General features: G+C 39.9%; 1 protein-coding gene across 1 annotated transcript; it reads left to right on the top strand.

Moving 5' to 3' along the window:
• On the top strand, window positions 1-27451 carry si:dkey-192p21.6 (uncharacterized protein LOC565246 homolog). Its single transcript, XM_051960207.1, has 18 exons — window positions 1-412; window positions 739-842; window positions 1078-1196; window positions 2055-2173; window positions 3999-4068; window positions 4168-4234; window positions 7856-7938; window positions 10894-10970; window positions 12277-12307; window positions 12412-12572; window positions 14818-14930; window positions 16713-16834; window positions 17430-17553; window positions 17653-17739; window positions 19602-19679; window positions 23808-23878; window positions 24961-25073; window positions 27259-27451. The coding sequence occupies exons 1-18, from the start codon at window positions 331-333 to the stop codon at window positions 27438-27440; spliced, it is 1803 nt and encodes a 600-aa protein (XP_051816167.1). The 5' UTR covers window positions 1-330; the 3' UTR covers window positions 27441-27451.

Genomic DNA, 27451 nt, shown 5'->3' with positions numbered 1-27451 from the left:
TGTCTTAATTAGCAAGTAAAGCAAGCTGGGATGTAGAAGAAAACCATTAGATTGGAGTCAGACTTCTGTATTAATACACTCACCTATAACCTTACACACACACACACACACACATATCCTTTGTTTTAAACTTGTTATTTGACATTAATCTTGTTCCGCTTCCACACATTTCCAAAAGTCTGTCATAGATGTGCATATACCCCAACAAGTGCATTACAAGCCACTGAAAGAAGCCACCAGCCACTTTGCATTTTGCCCTTTGACCAGTTTTTATACTGTTGTCAGAGTTATAAAGATGAGCACTCGAAGAGACGATCTTCAAGAAGCAGTATGGAGTTCTGGAGACTGCTGCATTCAAGTCTAACTTTGTTAATCCTTGTTACCAGCAGCTGTGAAGGACACGTCAAAACGGGTGAGATGCAAAACTTATGTGTGGTGAATGGTGATCATTCTGGTGGCCAGATTAAAATAACCACAAAAGCTGCAGTTTGATCCAGAAATCCACTGAGGTTCTCTTGTTATATAGATTTATTATGACAGTCAGTGTTTGGTCTCCATAATTGAGATCAAAACTCATTTTTATCAAAGAGACATTGTCAGATAGGACAATTTGTTTTGCCTAATAGTGTTGAGTCAGTGTTATGATAATGATAATGATCTGGTACGGCTGTCAGTTATCATGTTTTTATGATGTCGAGGAAGATTTGCGAAGCAGCTTTTTATCAGTGCTGTTCTGAGTCTGTGCAGGACCCTCTCTGAAAATGGATCAAGCTTTGCTCACATTTTATAACCTACTGACAGAAGAAGTGCAGATTTTCTACACATCAGATTACTGCTACAAGGTAAAGATTATCCAATGTTTATTTAATAGAATCAGCAGCTCAAAGTCTCTGTAGTTACCCAAAAAGTTGCATATTTATGTGAATTTGTCTTACAATACATAAATACTTGCTTGTATTTTTTTCTGCACAGGCCTTTGGTACACATAATCAAAGCACCCTTATCAAACTTGTCTTGGATTTTCTATTTGAGTGGATTGTTTATTAAGTTAGTATTTGACATGTTTCTTCTTGTCAGTGTTTGTACCAGCATTTGGCCTCAGTGAAACCCAACAACAATGCATCTGTGATAATCAGCACCAAATTCACTCTGACTGTGCAAGTGTCATCACAAACAAGGAATGAAACTCTCTGCAGGTATTCATTTTAATTTTCTAACAAAGCATTAAACCTGCTGTTAATATCACCTGCAGCCCACTGAGGTAAAACTCTAATTTGTTTGCTAACTGTGCCTATGGAAGTGCATTGCTCTCTTCCTCAGACATAATATAGTGTGGTGGCATCTGATGATTGCGTCAGCAGACTGTGAGATTATTTACAGGGCTGGGGAAGTAATCCTGACCTGCTTTCTGGACCTGAGTGATGCCCTCCCTTAAACCACCTCGCCGGGTATCGATCAGGAACCTTTATAGGGTTAATAAGACCTGACATTCCAATATTGATGAAAAGGGCTCATTAAAGCCGGAGACCCACATGTCCAACAGAAGCATCAGCGGAGACGTTAACTGGAGGAGACAGTCACCATATTCATAAACAGTCAGGACTGACAGCAGACCGGGGCATTTAAGGGTCACGTATAAACGTGGCAGCAGGGGTTTCTGTGCAACACAACAAGCCTCTGATGCTTTTTTTGTTTGCTCCCTTAGAGGTCTGATCTTCTTAGATCAATGCTGAGGTCTCTAACCAGACTGTGCTGCTATTGATTTCCTTTTCCCCTTTGAAAAAACACTCCAAGTGATAGCTAGTATGTCATCCCAACAGGATCAATATGAGAGGGTAATGCATGTTTTTTGGGCCTGAAACTGGAGATGGTGAGTGGACAGGAGGATGTACTTCATGCCTGTGGACACTAGGGGGCGCTCCTGAGCTTTACAGATAGACATACACATGAACTCTTAGTTTTCTGTCAGGTCACAAGGAAATATTGTGTAGTTGAGCAGCAAATAAAAGCCTTTAAGGGAAGAGTGTTTGAATATTTCTGTGTTTTGGACGCAGGTGGAGTCAGACATATGAGGAAGGTGGTCATTACTCTGTTCGGATCCACATGTCAGAGGTCGGCACTAATCCCAGCTGCACTCCCACTGTGAATAAAACGCCAAACAATCCATACCTGCGTGAGTACACAGCAGGAGCATAACTTTGAATAATTAACTGAGACTGTTATTGAGGCACAGTGACAGTGAAGGAACCTGTAGCCACACTCAGACCAAGTCTTTGATCCATTTTCTACTTAATTGAGTCAGCAAAGAAGAGAATCACTTGTCTTGTTCACATCTACTGAGCAGTAATCCTCATCCATCTCTTGGGACATGATGTGTATTGATCAAATAAGACATGCTTTCTTGAAAAGGGATAAAAGAAAAGCTTTTCTGCTTGTTTTGAAGGCCTGGCTCTGCTGCGAGGAGGATTGTGGGTAATACATTAGGGAGTGTGGAAGGATTAGGGCGTAATGGGATTTTGAAAGCGTCTCTCTCCATAATGTACACTCTACTTAACAATATTGCAGATTATGTTGTAGATCAGACTTTTAAGGCCAAGTAGCCATTATCCGTTATGGTCAGTGTGACTGCACCTCTCACAGTATGATGAGCTTCCATTAGCTCCACAGACCGGTGATTATACAAACTCCCCATAGGACTTGCTCAACTTAAGTAATGGTCTGGTCAGCAGCTCATGACAGGTAAGAGTTGCCCTGCTAGGGAATTTCAAAGTTTACTTCAGCGTCTGAGATTGATCGGCCGCAGGGCTTCATGAGGTCATTTGTTGGGCGCGGTATTTCTTCAAGCATATGTTTCTGTGGAGCTGCTATCAGATGCACCCTTTAATCGTGTTAGTACTGTATTCTGCATTGTGCCACAGACCACAAGTCACCTGCTGGGCCTTTAATTCTTACAAACAAATCCACAGTATCGACTAATTTTAAGTGTTTGTTTGACTTTGTGAAATATACCAGTGAACTGAACTTAATTTAGTTGTTCTTAATGCCTCAATTCATTTCCTATTTAGCCTGACAGTAACTAATAAAGTGAGCGTGGCTGTGGCAGGGGTCTGGCGTTGTTTCATTTCATGTGCTGAGAGCTTTATGGTGTTTTTATGAGTAGACACCAGAGATGCAATGACTTTTTCGAGACGATTAAGTGATCGCTCTTTGTTCAGAGTCGATACCCCGTCGTGGATTCAGCTCTGGTTAAAATGGCTTCTTTTTGTTTGCTTTTCCACTAAAGACAAACTGCATGTACTGCTCTCTTATGCTCTGTGCTTTTACGCAAGCAGAAGATATTTATCTCTTCTGAGCCTATGCGTTATCGTTTTATAATCAGCTGTAAAATGTCTTAGTGATTAAAGCTGCTGCTGATGGGTGACCAGTAATTCAGCAAACAAAAAAGAAAGTGATTTTCTGTCTATATCTACAATGAGGCCTTGAGTTTAACCCATTCCTTGCTCTTTGATCTTGGAAAACTGGATTTTTTTAAGCAAATAAAGTCTATCCAGCCCAGTGTTTGTGCCCTCTTGTACTGTAAACCTCATCTTGACCCTTCTTCCATCTGCGATGCCCTCTGGCAGTCAGACTCATTGTTTTGCCGTCCATGTTCCAGTGTAGCCTTACATTTTCCTTTTCTGACGCCTGCAGGGTTAGATTACTCAGAGTGATTACTCCTTGATGGATCGACCACGATGTTTCCATTAGGTTCTTTTTTGTCACTTGAGGGATCCCCTTTGACACTGGTTGACTGACAGAGAGCCTCAGGGGAGTCCAGAGGCGAGTAAAACAGACAGCTCGGACCGGCCAGTCAGTCTTTTTATCTCCACTCAGATCCTATTCTGATAGACATGTACAGTATGAAGCTCCTAAGAAAGACAGAAAGACTATGATGTAGAGTGGTGCAGTCTGAATACACAATTTCCATTTGTAAATGTTTCCTCTTCTTATTTTTCCAGCTCTTGTGGTGGCAGCGCTCCTACTGGCCATAGTGGCTCTGTTATTCGTTGTGATACCCTATGTCTACAGGTACACGTATGGTTTCTACATCACCCGCTAGAAAAACACCATTCAGCACTGATGACTCTTCCATCAGAAGCAGGCAGCTCAAACTTGTTCCTCTTACAGGCGGCGTTGTACATCAAAATTTATTAGGACCATTTGCTGCCAAGGCTCAAGCTACTCGGTGGATAATGTAAGTCAACTGCTGCCTCTAATGAATGCATTAGATTAATATCCTAATAAATGGAAGTAGATGACACAGATGTGTGATTTGATTGATTAGATATAAACCAATCAAAGGATTTGCATGAAATGATCATCAGTCACAATGAAGTATTACCCCTCCTGTTGTCCTCATTTACAGGCACCAAAAAATATTGTTTCCTTGTCTGAAAAACATCTAAAAATTCAGTGAAAAAATTCCCCAAATTTCTGAAAATTTGCAAAACCTTCAGGAAGAAAATTTCAATAATTCCTTAAACATTTCCCTTGAAAGTTTTGTTTTTAACAAAATCTCCCAAACTTGGCCAGAAAATTCTTGTAAATATTTTCAAAAAATGAGCAAAAATCTTCCAAAAAAAATCCTAAAAATATCTAAAATGACTGCATATAGATCAGTAGAACTTCCAATATTTTATTTAAGAACATTCACACAAAAAAAAAAAATCAACCAAAATCCAGTGAATTTCATTGGATTTTGGTTGATTTTTTTGTGAATGTTCTTAAAGCAACTTTTTTAACATTTCTTTTTTTCCACCAAAAAATGTTCAAAGTTTTCCCAAAAATGTTGAAAATGTGGACAGCAGAAGTTTCACTGTGAAAATATTTTTTTCCACATTTTCAAACTTTAAAAAAGGGGCAATTCTGACCTGCAGGATGACATAAACCAGCAATTTAGAAAATAAGAACAATATTTAAACATTTTTGTTTTTACTTTAAACTTGAAAATCCTTGTTACTGTCCTTTAAATGAAAGCATTCAGAAGAACAAAATGCATAGCAGTGCAGAACCTCTATTTCTTTTCAGTAGCAATACACTGTTTTTATGATTCTTTTTTTCTGAAATCAAACACTGTTTGATCCAACAGTTGCATTGAATTATTTTCATTGGCCAACTATGCAGCCTGAGATACATACCAAAATTGCTCTGAGACTCCAGTCATCAAGTCATTTGGGAGACACTAATGGAATGATTGATACAAATGTTAGCAGAGCCAGTGTACAGCAGACTTACATGGAAGCGATAGAGCGCCGTATCCGTCCAATCATCTTGCTTCATGGCAGGAGCTGCTGTGTGTTTTCGGTGAGCATGAATAGCTCCTCTCATTCTTCTAAGCAAGATGTCTCTGGCTTCCATATGCTGTCTGGATGGCATGCATATCCATCATATCCATCATTAGTGCTGGTGTCTTCCTGCTCTGGCTCTTTAAACTGCTGCACCGAGGCCAACGAGTCAGGCTAATCCAAATGAGAGGGCAGCAGGCCAGAGCCATCGAAATGCTGCCCTCACAGAGAGATAGAAAGAGAGTGAGGACGGGAAGATTCCCAGCATGATTTTTGAAGATTTTTGACCCATGCAGCCTTTTAGACCATTGGTTTCGCCAGTATTTTTTACATCTGAGACAAACTGTAGTCATGTAAAATCTATAAAAATTGCTGCATAAAGACAATATGTGATGCCATGTGATGTGTTTCTAAATGCGTCCCCACTTTCTTTCACAAGGCATCTATTAAAGCCACTTCAAGAGAGAAAGAACTTTAACTGTAATCATAATTAACCACTGCTTTAGAAGAGGCTACTTTTACATTTAAGGCCAATTAGAAGAAGCTGCCAGCTAATAATCTAAAGCTCTTGTATTCAACACTTTGTTTGTGGGAGTTGAAGCGTGAGGCAAGATTGTTCCTAAATAACAAAAAGAGAATTTAAAACTGCTCAATAAATTTATAATAAAATTAAGTAATTAAAGCCTCACTCATACTGACAAACTTAAATCAAATTTTCACCCAACTCGGTTAGCTTTACTGAGCATTTTAATCCTCCTGTTGTCTTCATTTATGGGCACCACAAAATATTGTTTCCTTGTCTGAAAAAACACAAAAATTCAGCAAAAATATTCCCCAAATTTCAGAAAATTTGCAACAACTTCAGAAAATTCGAATAATTCCTTGAAAGTTTCCCTTAAAAGTTTTATTCAAAAAAAATCCCCCAAATTTGGCAAGAGAATTCTTGTAAATACATTAAATATTTTCAAAAAATGAGAAAAATCTTCCAAAAAAATCCCAAAAATATCTAGTGATTACATATATATCAGTAAAATTTCTTATGTTTTTTGTGTATGTTCTTAAAGAAACATTTTTTCCCACTAAAAAATGTTCAAAAATTTCCCAAAAATGTTGAAGTTTCACTGTGAAAATATTTGTTTCCCCACATTTTCAAACGGGTCAATTTGACCTGCAGGACAACAGGAGGGTTAACGCTTTTCAGCTGATTATGGGTAGTTTTGTTCAGGTCTGTTAGAACAGTTAATGCACTTACTTTATTGACTTCATGGGCCTTAAGATGTTCACTGTTGTGTTTATAGCACTGACTGTATATAAATATGGATGTGACATCACTTCATGGTCTATACAGCTGTAGAGTGGTTTTTAAGCCCCGTGTGGGGCTTCTTGGTCGTGCCTCAAGCCTTGAATATACACCCTTGTACATGCGCAGTAGATTGATGTATTTACATATTCCACACATGTACTGTACTGTACAACAGGCGCACTGCTGCCCTTGTAGTTGTTCATGTGGACACTCATTTTTGGCTGCAGAGTTCCGCAGAAGGGTCTTCGCAATCTTTAATGGACTTGGACAGATGACAATATTTATGTCACACAGACGCTCGTGTATTTGTGGACACAGAAAGTAGAACACTGGCCTGACCCCACCCAAAGCCTTGAATATATTCCCTTGTGAACTCGAACGCAGACAGCTGCAGACACCATGGACACATAGTTGCTAGTACCATGCTGCTTTTCCAGTGCACAGGTGTCCACTTGAAGGACCATACATGCGCAATTGTTGGTATCTACATATTCCATACATGCACACTACAGCCAAGCATAGACATTACTGTCCTTGTAGTTGATGCAGCAGTCAAAGTATTGGGCTGGACCCAGACATGTGCAAAGGGGTCCATACTATTTAATTGCCCCCTGGGGACAAATAATGTTTTCTTAATCTGAACTCTAAATCTGAATCTGAATACGGACCTTCCCATACTTGTGAATGGAGAAAGTACAACATTGGTCTGACTCCCAGCTAATTCAAAAATTAATAAAGAGCTTGAGCCATGGGCTGTCCTATACCCGTTACTCACCCCTTTAAATGAGCATAAAAATCCTCTATGTACAGTTGTTGTGAATGGAAACTTTAGCTATAGAGACCTAGGCTGTAAACATGTTTATTTCAGCTGTACATTTGGACAGATCAACACAGGAGTCTCAGGGGATTGACTCACTCTAAGGACCAGCCTCAAGTGGCCATTTAGGGAACTGCAGTTTCACTTTTTCGCTGCAGAGTTTGCTGCTTGGCTTACACTTTGTTGTGTTGCCTCCAGTGAACCCAAATATGTTAAGTAACCCCAAGCCTAACATCGCAACGACAAAGAGAAATATAGGTCACAATTTGAAACAACATTTATTTAGTATAGTTGTAGCCGCATCAAGTGAACAAACAAACGTTGCTTCTTGTCTTACAACCTTGAATGACCCACATTGGTGTTCGGTTCCAGTCCTGACATTATTTTGTCTCTCCATCATTGTTTCTACAGGACATTGCACTTGATTCTGAAACGCCACACAATGCCAGCAAAGCTAAACCAACACGTCTGCTCTCCCTGGATGCTTTCCGAGGGTATGTACGCCATGAACAACCATCCTGTTTATCGGTCTATCACCACATGCTGCTCGTTCACATGCTAAGTCTTTTTAGAACAGTCTGAGGCATGATGAAGATCTACAGGCCCAGCATAATGAATAATAACAGGGGTCACAGTCTGGCCACATGCTTCCCCAAGCTTTTGTTATCAGGCGGTATAGCTTTGGGCATGATTTCTGATATCAGTGCGTCTCGGGCTTGGAACAGTGTGTTTCTGTTGGACAGGAGTGATGCATGTGATTGAATCTGGGCTCCCTGCTAGCCTTAATTGTGGCCTGGGGGTAGACACAAAGCACGCCTCTCTGGAAACAGGATGCTGGTGTGGCTTTGACCTCCCCCTTGCCAAATAATTGATGTAATAATACCGTCAACATATCAGCACACATCCACACGGCCATAGATCTCCTGCCAAACTGGAGAGCGAGAGGAAATCCAGCAGCACACAGACAGCATCCAGCAGACGATTGGCATCTTCTCCATCTGTGGCTTCCTTTCAGATGAAAAACCATCTGAAACCACAAGCATATGTGCTGAATTCAAAATGCTACATAGTTTTATGTTGTTTGGGGGCTGAAGTGGCTGAGCACATTTTCGCCAGAATCTGCAAAGGTTCAAGGAAAGGATACGTTCTGATTGAATTTCCTTTTATTCACACTTGCCGCCGCAGTCCTGTTCAATCTTGTTAGCTGAAATGTCACTTTAGGGTTACAGATACTTGTCGCATATTGACATCCTCATTGGTTATACTAGAAATTCTCGTACCTGGCAACACACTTAATCAAACTATGACTCAGTGCTGAAGATTAACGCTGCGTGTGCCTCCTCAGCCCTGTGACTTATGATCCATACTCCTGATAAGTAACAACTTTCTACGGAGAACAGACACATCAGTCATCTGCCATAAATGCTGAGATATTTCTGTAGGCAAAAGGCTTTTCTCCGGAGCTGAAAGGTTTTTCTGATCATTGCTCAGGCTCCACTGACATGATATACAGAGAACTGTTGAGTATGGTTGCACGTTAATTTTTCTAAAAGGATTTGGATTTTAATCTTGTGCCGCACTGCTAAAAGCCTTTCGCCAGTTTCCTCACTGTTGAAAATTGCACTGTCAGTAGTTAGCAGTGCCATACAACAGACGGAACAACTATTACAGCAAAACCAAGGATTGTGAGTTGCATTTAGCGCCAGGTGGCTGACTCATTCTGTGCCATATTTTGACTAAGATCCAAGTCCTCCTCCGATTCTGTTTCAGATGTGCTCTGAAGTTTGGCCTCAAAAACAAAGAACCTTGGCATTTGTCCTAAAGTTGTAATTTATTATGACTACAATAGGTGTCTGTGTACTTGATATGTCCAGCAGAGTATGTAACTCAATACTGCACAGTGATGGAGTGTAACTATCCATTTGTAATGGGGACAAGTACTGAGCTGATACTCTAATTGGTAATGCATGTACCATGATTCAAATCAAAGAAGTCCATAAGAGTCTATCAGTGAGTCATAACCAGTTGTCACTGCTAGAAGAAAGACAAGCCTCTCTTTAATCTGTTAGCTATAAATCCCAGATACTGATTCCCAGACATGAATTAAGTCTATTACTGAAGTGACAAATGGTCAGTGGAAAGCTTCACAGGGATATTAACAACTTAAACTTGATTAGGAACCAAGAAAAAAAGTCTGCGGTGCTTCAACCTGGGCATTATATTAACTTTGATGCAACACAAAACAAACACTTCTCACTGTAAATCATATTAATTAAACGCTTACAGCTTCCCTTGATCACAATTAGCTGCCTCTGTTGTCACATGTGTGTGGCATTTGTAATGTAATGGAGCTCTCCCCGCACAGCAGGGCCGTTTAATTAAAAAGATGGCCAATAAGCCGTGATATTACAGTGATTTTCACAGGGTCTCATCTGGCTGGAGATTTAACCTTTGTCTTTGTCACTATGGCAACTAATGGATATGTTCGTCAAAATTTAAATGATCGCCTGTGTGTATATGCGTGTGTGTGTGTGTGTGTGTGTGTGTGTGTGTGTGTGTGTGTGTGTGTGTGAGTGAGAGAGAGAGAGAGAGAGAGCACATGGACACATGCAGCAGGGTTTACTCTGCTTTAATAGCCCTTTTGAGATGATAGTGACCGATTAAAATCTTGTATCAGCAGGTTGGGGCTAAAAGAGCAGTAATGGCTCTGGTGCACCTCTTAATTGAATCTGGGCAGAAAAACAAGAGGAGGCAGAGGTAGATACAGTGCAGATTATCAGACGGGCTCGTTCTTAGAGGTTGTCCTGATCTCGTTAGGACTCTTAAAGACCCTCTTATGATTTAAAGGAAAAATTAAATAACACATGAAAGCATAAATTCATAGATTTCTCCCGGTGAAAGGATTGAGCTCGGAGCAAACCTCCGCTGCGTCTCCACCACTTACACCCCCCTGCAAGTTTGTGTTGTGTAATGGCCCCCGCCCCGTTTTCTGACATGCAACGCAAACACCTTTTTTCCCTCCAGTGTCTGATTCACTGGAGCACTCCATCACGTGTGCTGTGTTTTAGCAGCCTTGGCTGGTGCTAAAGTATAAAGTGTATCATATATTAGGCACAAAGTCTTTAGTCAGCACTCCTGCTTGAGGAGATCCAGAGGACAAGTGTTCATTTCCTGAGTGATTCATAATGCTTAGATTGCATTACCTTGCATTTGGAGTGTGACAGAATAAAAAGCCCCTCCTCTGGCCTCTTTAACTTTAATTCAGAAGTTATTATTCAATCACAATTCATGCAACACGGTTGAAGGCTAAGAAATCAGTATTTTATTGTGGATTTCATTTTTTTATAATGTGTTTTTATTGACTGTGATCCAGTTTCGCATGTTTCATTAGTTTATATGTGTTCCTGATATTTAATCCTATTTTTACTGATTTACTTAATGTCATGTAGGTTTGCCCTGACAGTGATGGTGTTTGTGAACTATGGTGGAGGAGGCTACTGGTTCTTTCAACATGCACCTTGGAATGGTTAAGTAAAGAACAATGCATGCATAAATTTGGAAAGTTAAACAGAAATAGAGGAGCTTGCATGCACTGACTCCATGAGCTCCAGTGTTCTCCTCATCATGTCTGCATCATTTTCTGACCACTAATTATGATAAATGCAGTGTCAAAAAAAGCCTGCACACACACAGAGGGTACCATTCTTCATACAGGCCAAATCAAAGACACGATCCATAGATGTTTATTGTTTTTAACAACCAGGGAGGAGATGAGGAGGAGGAGGGACGAGTGTTTAAATGACAGCTGGGAGAAGATGAGAGGAGACATGAAATGAGCAGCACTCCTCTGTTGGAAAGACCAGTGTTGAGGTGCCTTTAACCCTCCTGTTGTCCTCATTTACGGACACCAAAAAATACAGTTTCTTTGTCTGAAAAAAATCCAAAGCCTCAACAAAAAAAACTCTCCAAATTTCTGAAAATTTGCAAAACCTTCAGGAAGAAAATTCCAATAATTCCTTAAAAGTTTCCCTTAAAAGTTTTATTTGAAAAAAATCTCCCAAATGTGGCAAGAAAATTCTTGTAAATATATTTAAAAAAATAGTAAAAATCTTCCTAAAAAATCCTAAAAATATCTAAAATGATTACATATATTCCAGTGAAACTTCTAATATTTTCTTTAAGTGAATTTCGCTGGATTTTGGTTGATTTTTTTGGTGAATGCTCTGAAGAAACATTTTTAACATTTCTTTTTTTCCACCAAAAAATGTTCAAAGATTTCCCAAAAAATGCTGAAAATGTGAACATCAGAAGTTTCACTGTGAAAATACGTATTTTTCCCACATTTTCAAACTTTAAAACGGATAAATTTTGACACGCAGGACGACATGAGGGTTAAGCAAGGCACCTCTGACTGACAGTTGCTGTGTACCTTCTCTGTCAGTCTGTAAACATAAAAAAATGCAAATATGAGACTTTGGTTTTCATAAAACACATGTGGCTGTTTATGGGTGTTCTCAATTTAAACTTTGTAATAGCCTCTTTGCCCCATGTGCGCGGGTGTATTGATTAGAGGGGTGGATTGATTAATCTTCTCTTGGCTGCGGGGCTGCTGCTGTCACCGAAGCGTAGATATTTATTAATCACACCTTTTCGAAATGGAAAGTTAATGACAAAAGCAGCACTTTAAGGACATAACATTGTTCTTAATTCGCCCTCTCGTCTCTGTGGATTGCCAGGAATAGAGGAGGGCAAGAACTGTGAACTGTGTGTAATGATGTCAAACTCAAAGTCTTCTGATGTTCACTTACAGTGTGTGTCTGAATGTGTTGCAGGTCTAACTGTGGCAGATCTTGTCATGCCGTGGTAGGTTTGTTACAAGAAGACTATCCAATGTTTTTACTCCTACATGAATGTGCACATTTTTGCACATATGTGTTTCAATAACATACTACTGTTGTGTCTTCCAGGTTTGTGTTTATAATTGGGACTTCAGTGGTTTTGGCTTTCAGATCCATGCAGAGGAAAGGACTCAGCCGCCTGCAGCTGCTGCGAAAAATCACCTGGAGAACAGTCGTCCTGCTGATGCTCGGCTTCTGCTTCCTCAACTACTCTCCAAGAGACGGATTGTGTAGGTGCAAAACGTGTAGCAGCATGACATCAAAGGAGCAAAAACAATTCATCTGTTAGTGTGCTTGTTCTGTACTTTTTGTTTATTCTATATCGGGAAAATTGCAAAAACACAGACTCTAGCATGTCTAATTATATGTCCACTTATTACATGTAGTACAGCAAATTAATAGCACCAGTGGAGAAGAGATGGAGGATATTTATTTTGATAATGCACCTGCTGATGTGCAGAATTAAGCTTGTGGATTAGCAGATAGATAGACAGATAGATAGATAGATAGATAGATAGATAGATAGATAGATAGATACTTTATTAATCCTCAGGGAAATTCAAGTAAGTAAGTTGCAGCTACTTATTATTTTTTAAAGTAAAATTCCCAAACATAATGACTGTAGCTCCTCAAATGTGAGCCTGTTATTTGTCTAATAGCAAACTGCATATTTTTGATCTGTGATAAAGATGTTAAATGGGTTGATCTCCAGATTTGTGATAAGAGCCAAGAGCTCAAGAGCTGGGTCGGGGTTAAAAAACTCAGAAAATCCCTGTTTCACCGTCCACCCAGGATGCACAGGGCACCCTTCACACATTAGCTCTCCGTGGTGCTAATGGACTTTCCTGGGTGGATGTCTCCTTAACTGGGTTAACAAAAATATTGTTGTTGTGTGTGCAGTCTCAAAATCCAGCACCGGGGGACGTTTAACGGAGGCAGATTGGGCAAAAACAACCACTGTGTGGTAATGGGCAATTACAAACAGATAGTGTTACAGCCTTCAGCTCGGTGCAGCTGCTGTAGACGCTGCTGCTGCTGCTGGAGCTGATCATAACAGCACAGTGACTTTTACCATAAACTGCAGCTTTGCCCTCCGTCTCCAAGGACGTCCTTGGCAGTTCAGTCCCAGGGTTTGATCTAATAAGAGAATGGAGTCATATCAGCTCAATATGTTAAACCCTTTCAATGTCAGATGAGACAGAAGAAGGTGTTAACCTTTAACTTCAGCTATGAGTCATTTCAAATAAATCCTGCTGTGGCCAGATGTTCAAACAATGGACAAAGCAATGTCAAATCAAACCCTTAAAACTCGGTTGTTTTATTTTTCCTTTTTCTTTTGGGGGCTAACATTCTGCTTTTTGTCTTTTAGAAAATTATAAAGCATTTAATTTGATGACTTAATTTCAGGCTGAATTTGATTTTGTTGTGAATTTACATGGCTTTGATTTCAAACTTTTGAATCCTAGAAGCCAACAGTTTTGAGATACAAAACATTACTTTGCTGAAGGTGACAGTAAGTTTTCAAATTTTCATTTCTGACAATTTGACAGTTTTTTTTTTTTTTTTGATGGATGATGAAGGGTTTGCAAGAAAAGATAAATCAGATCTGGGTCAGAAAGTTCAAATCTACACTGATGAGTTGCCTTTTAGAAAAAAAAGTTTTTGGATGACTTGTTTGCTCTACTTTCTAGTAACTTTTTCAGTTTTGCTGACTTTCAGTATTATTGCGGTAAAGCTATCCCTGAAAGTGCTCAGAAATTGGAAGCTGACAGCAAAAGTTTCACTGAAATACTATTTAATGTCAAAAAATGGCATCAGTTTCACCCACAGAAAAATACAAACTGCAGAAACTGGTCAAAAAGTGAAATAAAGGGTCGTACAGTATGCAGCAGTTCACTTTAAAGCTGCAGTTATGTGACAATTTTGTGGGGGGACAGAAACAGTAAATTATCTTTGTGGGGGTGTAACCTGCATATTTAACTAACGTGTCATTAGTAAGAGCTTCCTCTTTCCCTGTGAAAGGAAAGATTTCCGCCTCTTATTTGATTTGTCCGGATCAATGATTGGGATCATATTGTTTTTAGGCACTTTGAGCGGCAAAGAGGTTTTCAATTAACTAATGTGTAGATTACCATCAATCCCTCAACCAGCAGCCAATCCTATCCTTCCCAATTTGTCGAGACCAAGAGATAACTGGGAATCTTTGATGAGCTTCCCACATTCTTGACAGGTCCACATCCTGAAGGCTGACACCATTTCTCTGGTCCTTCTGCTGTCCATCACCCGACAGGAAATAGCAGCAGCACTAGTGACAGTGGGATGATTAAGAAGATTCCTGATGGGTTTTGCTTAAATCGGCAGAAATAGCTTTAAATCACTGAGGTATATCAGTGCCTTGTGTGAGCTGTAAGTTAGTATATGGAGGTGCACAGGGCTGTTGTGAGTTTTCTCTCTGTGCTGCTGACTGTGTTGCAGTGTCCTGGTCCTGGCTGAGGATCCCTGGAGTGCTGCAGCGTCTGGGCTTCACCTACTTTGTTCTGTCTCTCCTGCAGACTTTCTGGGGCCAGAAAGAAATCCCACTGAGAGCGGTGAGCAGTTCTGTCAAGTCCACTTTCGTCAGTCATTAGTCTCAAGAGAAAAAAACCCTCAACATTAAAGAAGTCCAACCTGAAGCAGCACATTTCAATAAAAGTCTGTGGCCACGCTGATGGCAAACAACAGAGTGAAGCTCAGTAGGTGTAATGTTTATCATGTTCGTTATCTTAGTCTAGTGTGTTAGGATGCCAAGCAGGGCTAAACATAAGCTACCAAGCACTGGACGAGATATTTCCTAATGAAACACAATGGGTTTGACAGAGCATTCGTTGTCTGAAAAACATGAATCTTTACACCAGGGGTGTTAAACATGCGGCCCGCAGGCCAAAACCGGCCCACCGATGGTCCAATCCAGTATGTGGGATGACTTTGTAAAGTGTAAAAATTACAGAGAAAATATTAACTGCAATTTGTAAATTTGTAAAAATATAAATTTAAAATAATTTCTAGATCTTGACAAGTTGTTTTGATCATAAAGTAAAATACTAGATTCTTCATTGTTCTTTAGTCATTTTGTGTCTCATTTTTGGAAGATTTTGTCTTGTTCTCATTGTTTTTTGTCTTTTTTGTCTGATTTTTATCGTTTGTCTCAGATTTTTGTTCTTTTGTTTCTCACTTTAGTCATTTTGTGTTTCCTTTTTGTCTCGCTTGTGTTTTTTTGTCTCATTTTTTTGTTTTGCTTTATTTATTGTTTTGTGTATCGTTTATGTTGTTTTATTTCACACTTTTGTCATTTTTTTGTCACGTTTGTCCATTTTTTTTGTCGCTTTGTAATTTTTGGTCTAATTTATTGTCACTTTTTTATTTTGTTTCATGATGTTTTTCTCATTTTTTGTCATTTGCTTCTCGCTTTTGTCGTTTGTGTCTCATTTTTGTAATATTTTGTCTTTTTTGTTGTTTTTTGTCTTGTTTAAAGTAAAATATTGTATTGTTCAGTTCCAGATACCTGTGACTAAATGTTTAGTGCCTTTAGCTGCTCTGTGATCTGTAAGTCGGAATGTGTAAATGATAAACTGAGGCAATTGAACTTACTTTTCTTGAAACATTTCAGGTTGTTCATAATGTTTTGTAAAAAGATAATTCCTTAAATGTGAACATTTTCAGAACATACTTATTTGCACTTAAACAAAGGAAAAATTTGAATATGTCATTGTTTACTGGTTACTATGTTATGATTTTACTGGTCACTTGAGATCAAATTGGGTTTAATGTGGCCCCTGAACTAAAATGAGTTTGACACCCTTGGTCTACACCAAAAATCCACTAAACAGCATCAGAAAGATCATCATTGCCATCCTTCTAGCTGCAAGTATGATTTTTTTTAAAAAAAAGCAGATTTGTGAATGTTATATTGTCTTTATTTTAGGCAAAAAAGCACACACTACCATTAAAAGAAAAGCTTTTTTTCAATGAAGATAACATTAAATTAATCTGAAATTCAGACATTGTTAATGTGGTAAATCACTATTCTAGCTGGAAATTTTCAATGGAATATCTACATAGGGGTACAGAGGAACATTTCCAGCAACCATCACGCCTGTGTTCTAATGCTACATTGTGTTAGCTAATGGTGTTGAAGGCTAACTGATGATTAGAAAATCCTTGTGCAATTATGTTAGCACATGAATAGAAGTGTGAGTTTTCATGGAAGACATGAAACTGTCTGGCTGACCCCAAACTTTTGAAGAGTACATCAAAAAATTTTCTTGTTAAAAATGTCAAGAATTTTAGCAGTTTTGTACATAAAACCTTTACATGATTTGTGTTCGATGCAGCATCACTGGTGGAACCCCGTCCAGGATGTTTTCATCTACTGGCCACAGTGGCTGATTATCATCCTGCTGGAGACTTTGTGGCTGTGCATCACTTTCCTCATGCCTGTACCCAACTGCCCCACGTAAGTCCAAACAAGGCTCCTGCTGTCGTACAACCAGCCCAGCATAAGCTGCCCATTAATCCACTGTATACATATGCTAATAGTATAAATTTCATCCATCTCTTCATGCTGTGATAATCTCCAGTTGGGGCTGTTACGCTGCAGCAGAGGTGTTTGTGTGCACCTTGTGTTGCAGGTGTTACGAAACGCCGTGATTTATGGGCCGGTGGTGGATGCTTCAGAGGGCATAATTAGCCAATCTCAGTCTGTCATGTGCAATAAGAGGAGCGGAGGCAGAGGATCCATCTTCCGCGCTCTGTGTCCTCGGTGTTTTTCCCCCCGTCTCTGTGACCCTGCATGGCATCACATTTAGAATACTGTAGGTTCGAGCTGTAGTATTTTCCCCAGAGCTCTTGTGTTTTTTTCCCCAGCGTCTGATTGATTTTATTTTTACTGGGATGTGAGGATGTGTGGTGAAGGAATCTCGAGACAGGTGATCTTTGGTGTTGAACTTCCTTTGGCTAAATCTGTATCTTGTATTTTTTCATACTTTTAAAAATCTACACAATACCATAGTTTTCTTATTGACTATAATTGTATTCTTTTTTGATTTCAGAGGATATTTAGGAGCTGGTGGAATCGGTGACAACGGTCTTTACCCAAACTGTACCGGAGGAGCAGCAGGATACATTGACAGGTGGATGTTTGGTGATAACATGTTCAGATACCCCACGTGCAAAGTAAGGAGCTTTTCACATACTAGTCAACAATCTGTCTGCCACAAAACAACACAGGTGGAAATGTAATCTTGTTGTTTTTTCTTTTCATGCTTTTTCCAGGAGATGTATAAGACCACACAGCCTTTTGACCCAGAGGGGGTTCTGGGTACAATCAACTCCGTTGTCATAGGATTTCTGGGGATGCAGGTAAGAAGGATCATTTATTTCTTCCGTGTGTCAACAAGTGGGACAAGAGTGTTTTAAAGTTATATCTCGCAGGCTTTACAGTTTTCATAGGGAATAAATGTAAAATTTTCTCCATTAAACTCCTAAAACTGATCTCTGTGTATTGCATATTTAGTTTTTCTCCTTTAAAATAATCCCTTCCATCATGAAAACATCATAGATATAACTCCACCCACTTGTTGCAGCTCAAGCACACCAGCTCATCCATAACTTTTTTTCAAACACTGTACAACTACTCTAAATTACACAATGACAAATTATATCAATGGAGTACTTCAGTCATGTATGTTTGACTCAAAAACTGATGAACAACAATGGCGCAAAAAGAGAAAACTAAATTAAATTCACCTCTATTGTACTTGAATCACCGGACAAACTGTACATTTGAGAATCTTTGCAGATATGCAATGCAAGATAAGACTTGGTGCAAAAATACTGCAATTTGTATGAGTCAGCTGAAGTGTCCCTTATGTTGTCACAATAGTAATCCTTCTGTTAGTAATTTGCTCAACAAAAATTTTTTACTTAAAGAAAATTGATTAAAAAAACAATTACCAAAAGACTCAGTCACTTGTTTATATCTATATACTGTGCTTAAATTTGACTCTGACTTGCCATTTCTGGCTGGTATGACCGTCAAGCCCAATCTAAGCCACCAAAGCAACTCTAAATGCACAGAGATGCAGTATAAAATTCAGTATGATGAACTGACTGATGTACGGAGGGCTACAGCTAGCTGGTGAGATTCAAGGCTAAATTTGATTAGACCAGTCAGTTAAATATCGCTTATTATTGCTTAGTTATTGTCCTTTTTGGTATATTGTCATCTTTTAAAAAAAGGGCTACAAAAGCTTAAAAGACCTGATATAGTGTGTGACCCAGTTTCCACTTAGACCAGTATCAGCCCAAGCAGTTTAATTGTTTGTTACATTTAGATGTCACACATAGAGCTGGATTTATTTAAGATACACAACTGAAGTGCATTTATCATGCTAAAATACTCTGAATTGCCATTTCATGATGCCATGTGGAAGTCAAGGTTATTACTTGACACTTTTTTAAGAAATAAAAAACACCTTTATGTTATTTATATATGTGTGTGTGTTTGTTTTTATACAACTGTGTTATTTTGTGTCATATTGCAAGCCTATTTGTACTAACATCTGGACTGTCACACTGCCTAACAATCGTTCCTCTGCTTTAGATAGCATTTAAACACCTAATCTTTGCTCAGTGGAAACATACAGTATACTGGATAGGGAGACTAACTCAGTACTCAGTAAAGGTTATGTGAAAGACATTTTCCTGCTCACTGTGCACAGCTGCCCTCCTTTATGACAAAATGTTGTCGAAAAGTGAGGAGAGCTTCTGGTCTTTAGACCCGAGTCTCTGATAGCGACTGTGTCACTTATAACCATTTGAGTTGTGGGAAGCTACCATGCAAAAGCAGCCACATTTCTGAATTCCCAGTGGGCGGTTAGCTCTGAGCCCTTCAGTCAGCGAGTCTTAGACAACACGCCAGGTGTCCGCTGCCCTCCTCTGTGCTCGTCCATGCTAATGTTCTCAGCTGAAACATATTCATCATCACCAAATTAATCAGTGGGTGTGGATGACTTACACTTCACATCTGGCTGGACAGGATAGGAGAAATGTGACCGCCATGTCAGGGACGCGGCATCGACAGCAACATCCCAGGCCTATTTGGTTACACAAGGGCAAATACACGGACACACTGGCCGCTGGTGTTTATGTGGTGTTTCTCATTAAATGTATGAGCGAATGAGTCGTGGTGTCTGTGCTTATCTCTGCCTCTTTTTCCACAGGCGGGGAAAATTATCATTTCCTGCAAAAAGATGAACGTCCAAATCCTCTGTCGATTCCTAGTGTGGGCCGTCCTCCTGGTACGGTACATCATGTGGAGGTTTTACCCACAGCTGCAGTAGTAAATGGGCATAAAAGTCAATTGATAATTTGAAACCAAGACAGCAAATCACTTTAAACATCATCTTGCTTCCATGACTCATGCTGCACTGAGCACTTTGATGATCTTGGCATTTTACTTCGCCTTGCAGGTAAACTCCACAGTGTGTTTTTCAGCCACTAGGGTATTAGTCATAACTGCCGAAGCCATTCATTAGCAGGACTTAGTAGAGGACATGTGTGTGATCTCAGTACAATTAAACAACAACCATGTGTGGCTGTGTTTCCGGGCAGACATGGGTATCCGACGCCTCAGGGGGATACATACTGTCTCTCATTGCCTGTCTGTGCCTCACATGTGGTTTTAGATTAGCAGAGTTATGCATATTACTTACAGTCTGCTGCAAGTATATAAGCATCTGCAGACCTTGATCCGCTCAGGCACCTGCACGCAAAGTTTCAACAAACAGACCAAACACTTGGCACTTTTGATAAAACAATGGATTAAAGTTTATTGAAATACATAATAAAAGGTTAAATGGATAGCTTCTGAGATGATATTTGCTTTCGGTTTGCGCTCATACTGGGTGGTCTCAAAACACAAAAAAAGCCAAGCTGGCCTCCATTTCATTTAGAGGGGGAATGCGTCCCCGAGGGAGAAGCCGAGTGTTACAGGAGATGGCTTGTTTTGCATTTGTAAACCTGTGACAGGAGGCTGCTAGTCTGCTCTAACAAGACTGACTGACAGCCGTGCAGAAAGGCCAGGCATCAGCTGAACTGTGCTTGGCCGCTGTTTTCATGCGCATTCGTTGAGATGCTGCAGAGATGTAGCTCGTTTGCAAAATGGGGTTAGTAGGAGCCTGCATGCTGTGGAGGCAGACACCCTGAACTCGCAGTCTTGTGACCTGGAGCGATGATGGAGCGGGAAGAGCTGGCTGCATCACCCAGCCTTTGAAATCAAACTGTGCACGATGAAAAGGAGGGTAGACCCAGCCACAGAAAGAACACACAGAGGGAGGGAGAGATGGTCTGAAGGCTTGTCATTCCTGTATGTTTCTCTGCCTTTTGTGTACCTTTGGATATCATATTCCTTCAAATGGTTATTTGTATGTGGTTTGTTTATCTGACTCGTGCTGAAACCACACGGACGGCTATTCGGTTAAGGAAACAATCTAATGAATTTACATGGTCTTATCTGTACTATAGATGTCATGCAGTTAGGTTTGTCAAGTCAAATAAAGTTTATTTTTATAGCCCAATATCAGGCACAAAATCTCAGTGGGATATGAAGCAAAGTTGTTGTTTTTTTTTTTTACCCAGCCCATGCTTTCTGAAAAGATAGCCCCAGAACCTCAGCACGTCAAAAACCAGCCATGCCAGCATCTTTTTAGCCTTTTCCAGATACCACTTCACCACTTATAGCAATGACATTTTGCCACTCAAGCGCAGATCCTTTTTATATTATAAGTGCAATGTGCAAGATTCTGAACTTAAACAGAGCAAATATAGCATTAAATAACTACCTACTGTGTAAAGATGTAGTGGAACAGTGGTATCCTTAGCAGAGAATGAAGTCTCATTTTGTCTGTGTGTTGAAATCTGAGCTCCTCTGTTGAATGTTTTGGCAGCCAGTCCAGCAGCGCGTGTATGTTAGTGCATGTGAGTCCCTCCCTTTGAAACGGCTAGCGCTCTCCACAAGAGTGACTTCCCACATGGCTCTGGGAAAGTAAAAGTGCAGTCCAGTGTTCAACTGATTGCCTAAAAGTCAAAGATTTTAAAAACAAAGTATTTTATTTATGCTATTCACCTAATTTACGTGCACTTCTGCAGTTTTGAGGCTCTCGTTTGCTCCTCTTGTTTGCTCCGCTCCAGCCTTTGCCAGACTGAGATAGTGAGGGAAAAAGCAGCGATATGCATTTCATATTTGCTATATCCTCAAAATTGCGCTGTCAGTACACTTTAACACTGTCTTCTAATGTGACTGCATGTGGTTCAGACTTGTGGCATGTCCAAAATGATGCAAAAATGTTGGTAGTGCCAAACAAGTGACGTTGGCAACTTTTACAGAAAAATGTCGAGGTGTTCTGTGAGATGAGATATGACATTGACTTGTTAAGATGCCATATGGCTAATTTGAAAGTATGCATGTCTGAACGGGGCTTCTGAGGCTGTATTTAGGCATTAACATGCTGATGTTGTGCAGCTATTGTAGAGGTTCAGGCTAACTCAACACTTAAAGGATGATTTCATTAACACACTGATTGCCGAATTTGGTGAATTAAGGTCTGACACAATATTCATGGGGCCAATTCAGCTTGAACATGTTTACATAATACACAACAAACAATTTTTTATGCAGAAATGTGAACAACTAATTAAGCAACATACAATCTCAGCAGTCAAAAACTGTGTGGAACAGCAGACAAGACAAAGGTTATCCCCGTTTGTACAAATCAGGGATAATTGCCTCCTACAGGTATGTTTTCCAATACTAATGTAGTAAATCCAGTCTAAAAAGTCCAAAGAATGGGCAGTTTGTGTTTGTGAATCAGGAAAAATCCTGTTTCCATATGTGAGAATCAATTGACATTCTGTTGTGAGAATTTAACGTCATTAACCTCAATTCTTAAATGACAAATCTCCTCCATTATGTCTGCTGGTGTTGAATCTTATTGACTATCATTGTGCAGTGAGTGGCTGGAGGGAGGTGAAATAAATTAGATCCATTTGGCTTCTCCCAGAGGTACAGAGTGATAAAGCAACACACGATGAAATAAATAAACATTAGGCCTTTATGTTTTTTCCCCAGTATCTATCGGTTAATGCTACATAGTTGATGTGGAGGCTAATCAAGATTATGATGTTGGAGATGATATATATTCGAGGTCATAAAGTGTTTAGTGATGGATCAATACAGGGACTTAAAATCCTAGTTAAGTGAAATAATGAATCACGATAAAATAGATTTTCTCACATTGCAATATTTGACCTAGAGAGCAGACCATTTTTATTGATTTTAGGAACAGATACAGACCACAGATGAGGAATCAACCCAGCATGTAGTCGTCTCGTGTGTTCTGCACATGTATACTCATTTTGGTTTCTTTAATCTCAGTGGTTAAATCTATTTTTAGCCATGTTTTTTTACCAACACAAAGGGCAAAATTAGTTTTAGCAATTGGCCTGCTCTTGATATTGACTTTTCTAATACGATTTCGGCTCAAAGGGGAGGGAGGAAGCAGAGCTGAGCTGCCTCTTGTTTCAGACATGTGCTTTTGACATTAGCAGGTCTGCTCTTTGGAGGAGGGATCTCGTTATTGCATGTGCCTGACCTCAGGACTGGTATTAAACACAGGAGGTCCGCAAAGAACCAAAAAGTGTTGATACAGTAAAGGCGGGTTTTACACAGCGGTTCGCTGTATTTTTGAGGTGGACAGATATTTAGGGGCAGCCGTGCATCTTCCTCATAATAAACAACAGCCCCTGTTAATTAAAGTCCAACGATCAGGCTCCAGAAGTGAGAGATTGAAATTGAGCGATTGCCCCACATACCAGCCCCATCCCACATCCTGCTGCCTGGATAGCCTGGAGACTCAATCCAGCCCCAGCTAGGCTATTTCCACACCATCGATTCTGTCATCTATACACATGATGGATATCCACCAAATGAGCATGTCTGGATTCTGATCCACCGCCCCGGGTTTCTCTCTGGAGCACAGAATGTTTCTTTGTGTATCCAAATCATATGTAAAGGAGTATCGATGAGACAATAAAAGCTCTTATTGATGTAGAGTTCATCAGATCATATGCAATTAATGCATATTGTGAGTAAATAAGACCGTCAAATTCATCAAAGTGTCACTCTGTTGGTGTCAAGAACATAAAGTTGTGTGTTCTTATAGTCATCACAGTCATTTATCATCTTTCAGCTCATTGTTTTGGCTCCAGTGTTTGTTTGCAGGCCTGATTTAGATTCTTCTTAATGTGACTCACGTAACTGGCTAATCTGTTGGACTCCCTTGATTCTGTTGCCTCATGTTTTAGCAGCCCAATACAGATTGCTTTATCGTCCTCCATCGATTTGAAATCTGTTTCATTTCCACCCTCAGGGAATCTCCGCAGCCATCCTTTCTAAGTGCACACGAGACGGAGGATTTATACCTGTCAATAAAAACCTTTGGTAAGTGCTTCCTGACCCTCTAAATCCAGCCACTTTTCCTCACAAAAGAAAGGATGGGTTTCCAACAGGCACAAATCAAGCCTGCTAAAACACACGTTTGCTTACCTCTTACGACAGCTACGACTGTAAATAATCACCAGGGCTGTCGGGAGTGTGAGGTGGAGTGGTTATACATCCTCCCAACATGATCACTCTTCCTTACGGCCAGCAAAATAAAACATGCTTTTTCCTCTCCGCCCCAGAAGCATTCACTACACGTTTTACCAGCTCTGTGTGATGGAAAGCGATCAGGCTCTGGGAAAGGCGTCTAAGTGCTCCCAAACTATCATATGCCTTTTTGGAAAAACAAAGCATGGCACCTTGATAAATGTTTGTAATGATTTTGTATGAAATACTGCGCAATTACTGCCTCAGACATAGATTACTTTACGACCTGTGCATTTGTTCCACTCCCACGTTCCCCTTAATATGATGTGAATCATTTTAATGTTGCAGCAGGAAGAATACCATTTCATCTGTGATGTGTAAGCAAATTCCTCATGATGTTCCACTGGGGCCCCCGCTAACGCCACGCTCATCCCTCGCTATTACCTGCCTGGCTTTTATAGGCAGTTCATCATGCACAGGTTATTGAGCTCTTGAGTACAAGTCCCTGCCTGGATGTCTAGAAGTAATTAACTCCCAGCCAAGAGTCCTTTTTGGCTCCACTTCAGCTGAGATAAAAAATAAATAAATAAATAAAAAAGCCCACTGCAAGGAGGCAGCCATTTTACATTGGATGGTATTTCATCAAACATTCTTGCACTTAGGAACAGACAGGGACATGGCTGGTTGGCACAGTTCCATGGGGCACATGCCAAGGATCCACTACTGATGCTCTAGACCATTCCAGCAAACTGTCCCTCAGTTTGTTGGAATGGTTCGAGACCCCTGGGTGTTATTTATATGCAGCAGGAGATTGATAGACTAAGTGTGTTTACACCCTTGTTCACACCCAACAGTTAACATTTTAGTGATGCCCAAATGTACAGAGTGAAACATTGCTGTTGGTGTAAAGTGTTGCTGGTGATGTTTCTCTGCAGGTCCCTGTCCTTTGTGTTGTGTATGGGGTGCTTCTCTTTCCTGCTGCTGGGAGCCATGTACTTTGTCATTGATATCAAGGGCTGGTGGGCTGGACAGCCTTTCATATACCCAGGTACTGAATAATCATGACCCAAGGCACTCAGTGTAACATGCTGTGCTTTAGTTGAAATAAAAAAAACCTCATATGCACAACTGGAATATGATTGTAAACCTTGAACACAATGAGAAATTAATTTAATGTCTGAAACCAGCTTTAATTAAAGCTAGATTGTGGAACTTTTTATGTACATATAAATGTAGATATAAATGAAAGTCAGTGACATGTCCTTGGTAAATGGATTCATGACGTGCTGATTATGTCTATCAGCTGCAGGCAAATGTCATGCTTTTTGTGTACCAAAGTTTTAAATCTGGGGTCTAAGGAAATATTTCAATACTGGCACACTGTTAGTAATGCATCTCATGCCAACGTAGTCAAACCTTTCTGCAGAAAGGTCTGAAAGCATCTCAGTATGATTTGTTGTTTGTATTTCTTAAAACTAATATAATCGTACTGGGAAGGGCTATAAAAAATAAAGAAATGGATTCTACTCAAAATAGTCTTGAGGAGGATTGTTTTGGTGAAACATTTGGACAAACTACAGATTTTCAGTTTGGTAGGTTGTGGGAGGTTCCAGTGACTGACTAGACGTAGGTTCAAGGTATAAATCTGCCACTGGTCGCACATTTCACACACCTTTCTCTTCCCTTTCCACTATCTATATGTTACCATTTACTAAATCCCTTTCAATTCAAAAAAACAACAACCAAAAACTCCAGACAACAACACTGTAAATGTCAAGTTTTGTTGAAAACATTCTTTCGAGGAGACTCTGTTACTGCATTCTTGGCTTAGCTCTACCAATGACAACTGTAATTGTTTCAATGAAATACAAACAATGCAGGGATTGTCCCCCTGCTATCGCAGACTGATAATGAGCTGCTGGCAGACTATTCTGTGCTGCAGAACGGTCTGACTATGCAACACTACATCACCAATAATGATTGGTTTTCCAGAGCTAAAGAGGGGGGCTACTCTAGTAACAGAGATAGATTAGACTACAGTACTGTGGTAAAGCTTATGTAGATAAACCATGGGAAACTTTTAAAAAACAGATTCTGATGCTTCAGATGAAAAGGAAACTTAACATTCAGAAAAAGGATTCCTGATTAATAAAGGAAGTGATAAGTGGCAAGGACAGACACTATAAGCATGGGTTAACTGTATTTGTATGATTGCTCTCACTGCCAAAAGGGCAAATAGAGAGATTTCTATATTAATAATGTGTATTTATATCTGTGCCTCATTCTCACAGCTACAGCCATTTTGGTTTAGACTAACTATGCACTTTCCACTTATTTTAGCAATCCAAAAACATCCATCCATTATCTATACACCACTTAGTCCTCATTAGGGTCACAGGAGGCTGGAGTCTATCCCAGCTGAGTTAGTGTGAAGGCAGGGGACATCCTGGACGGATCACCAGTCTATCACAGGACTACACAAAGAGACAACCAATCACACTCACATTCACATCTACGGACAGTTTAGAATCACCAGTTAACCTCAGCATGTTTTTGGACTGTGAAAACCCACACATGCACAGGGAGAACAGGCAAGCTCCATGTAGAAAGATCCCAGGAAGGCGAGGACATGAACCAGGGATCTTCTAGCTGCAAGGCAAAAGTGCTAACAACCAATCCACTGTGCAGCCCCCAACAAACATGAATTCTGTCATAGCAGAAATTAGCAAAAACAAGCTTACTGCCTGTTACAACAAGCAGTCAGCAAAAAGAATTAATTTGGCTTGTTTTATGCTCTTGTTCCTTCCCTCGCTTCCATTTCACCTACAAGTCTTGTCTGCCACATTTAAGGTCGTCATTGTAAATAAGACGTTTTTCCTAATGTCTAGTATAGCAAAAGTGTCCTGAAGGTATTTGATTGCTTTGTCACAGTTGTAATCACTGTTTTGCTTTCCTCTATTTTTCTCTCAGCTATTTGTTTGCTTTTGGTCAAACACTGAAAGAAGAGTTTGAAATGGTTAAATTTTAAGCTTACTTGGAAAGCATTTAGAGGTTTGCTCTGCATGCCTGAAAATACTTTTTTTTAAAAATCAGCCTTTACTTTTTCCAAATGCTTCCAACAGCGATGAATTACAATGAAAAATAGGACTGGACATGATAAATAACTAACATTTCCTTTAAAACTGAGAGACCCTGTTCAGTAATAACCTGTCTGTCTCTTCTCTCCTCCTCAGGGATGAACTCCATCTTTGTGTATGTTGGCCACTCTCTGCTTGGTTTCTACTTCCCCTTCAGCTGGGAGATGCGCTTCCAGGAGAGCCACTTGGAGTTTCTCCTGCAGAGCCTGTGGGGAACCTCACTGTGGGTGCTCATCGCCTACCTGCTGTACAGGAAGAAATTCTTCCTCAAAATATAAGAAAAATAAAA

The sequence above is a fragment of the Acanthochromis polyacanthus genome, chromosome 15, assembly GCF_021347895.1.
Source record: "Acanthochromis polyacanthus isolate Apoly-LR-REF ecotype Palm Island chromosome 15, KAUST_Apoly_ChrSc, whole genome shotgun sequence".
NCBI lineage: Eukaryota > Metazoa > Chordata > Actinopteri > Pomacentridae > Acanthochromis > Acanthochromis polyacanthus.
Note: the sequence above shows the minus strand (reverse complement) of the source record. Positions and strands in the feature narration are given on the sequence as shown.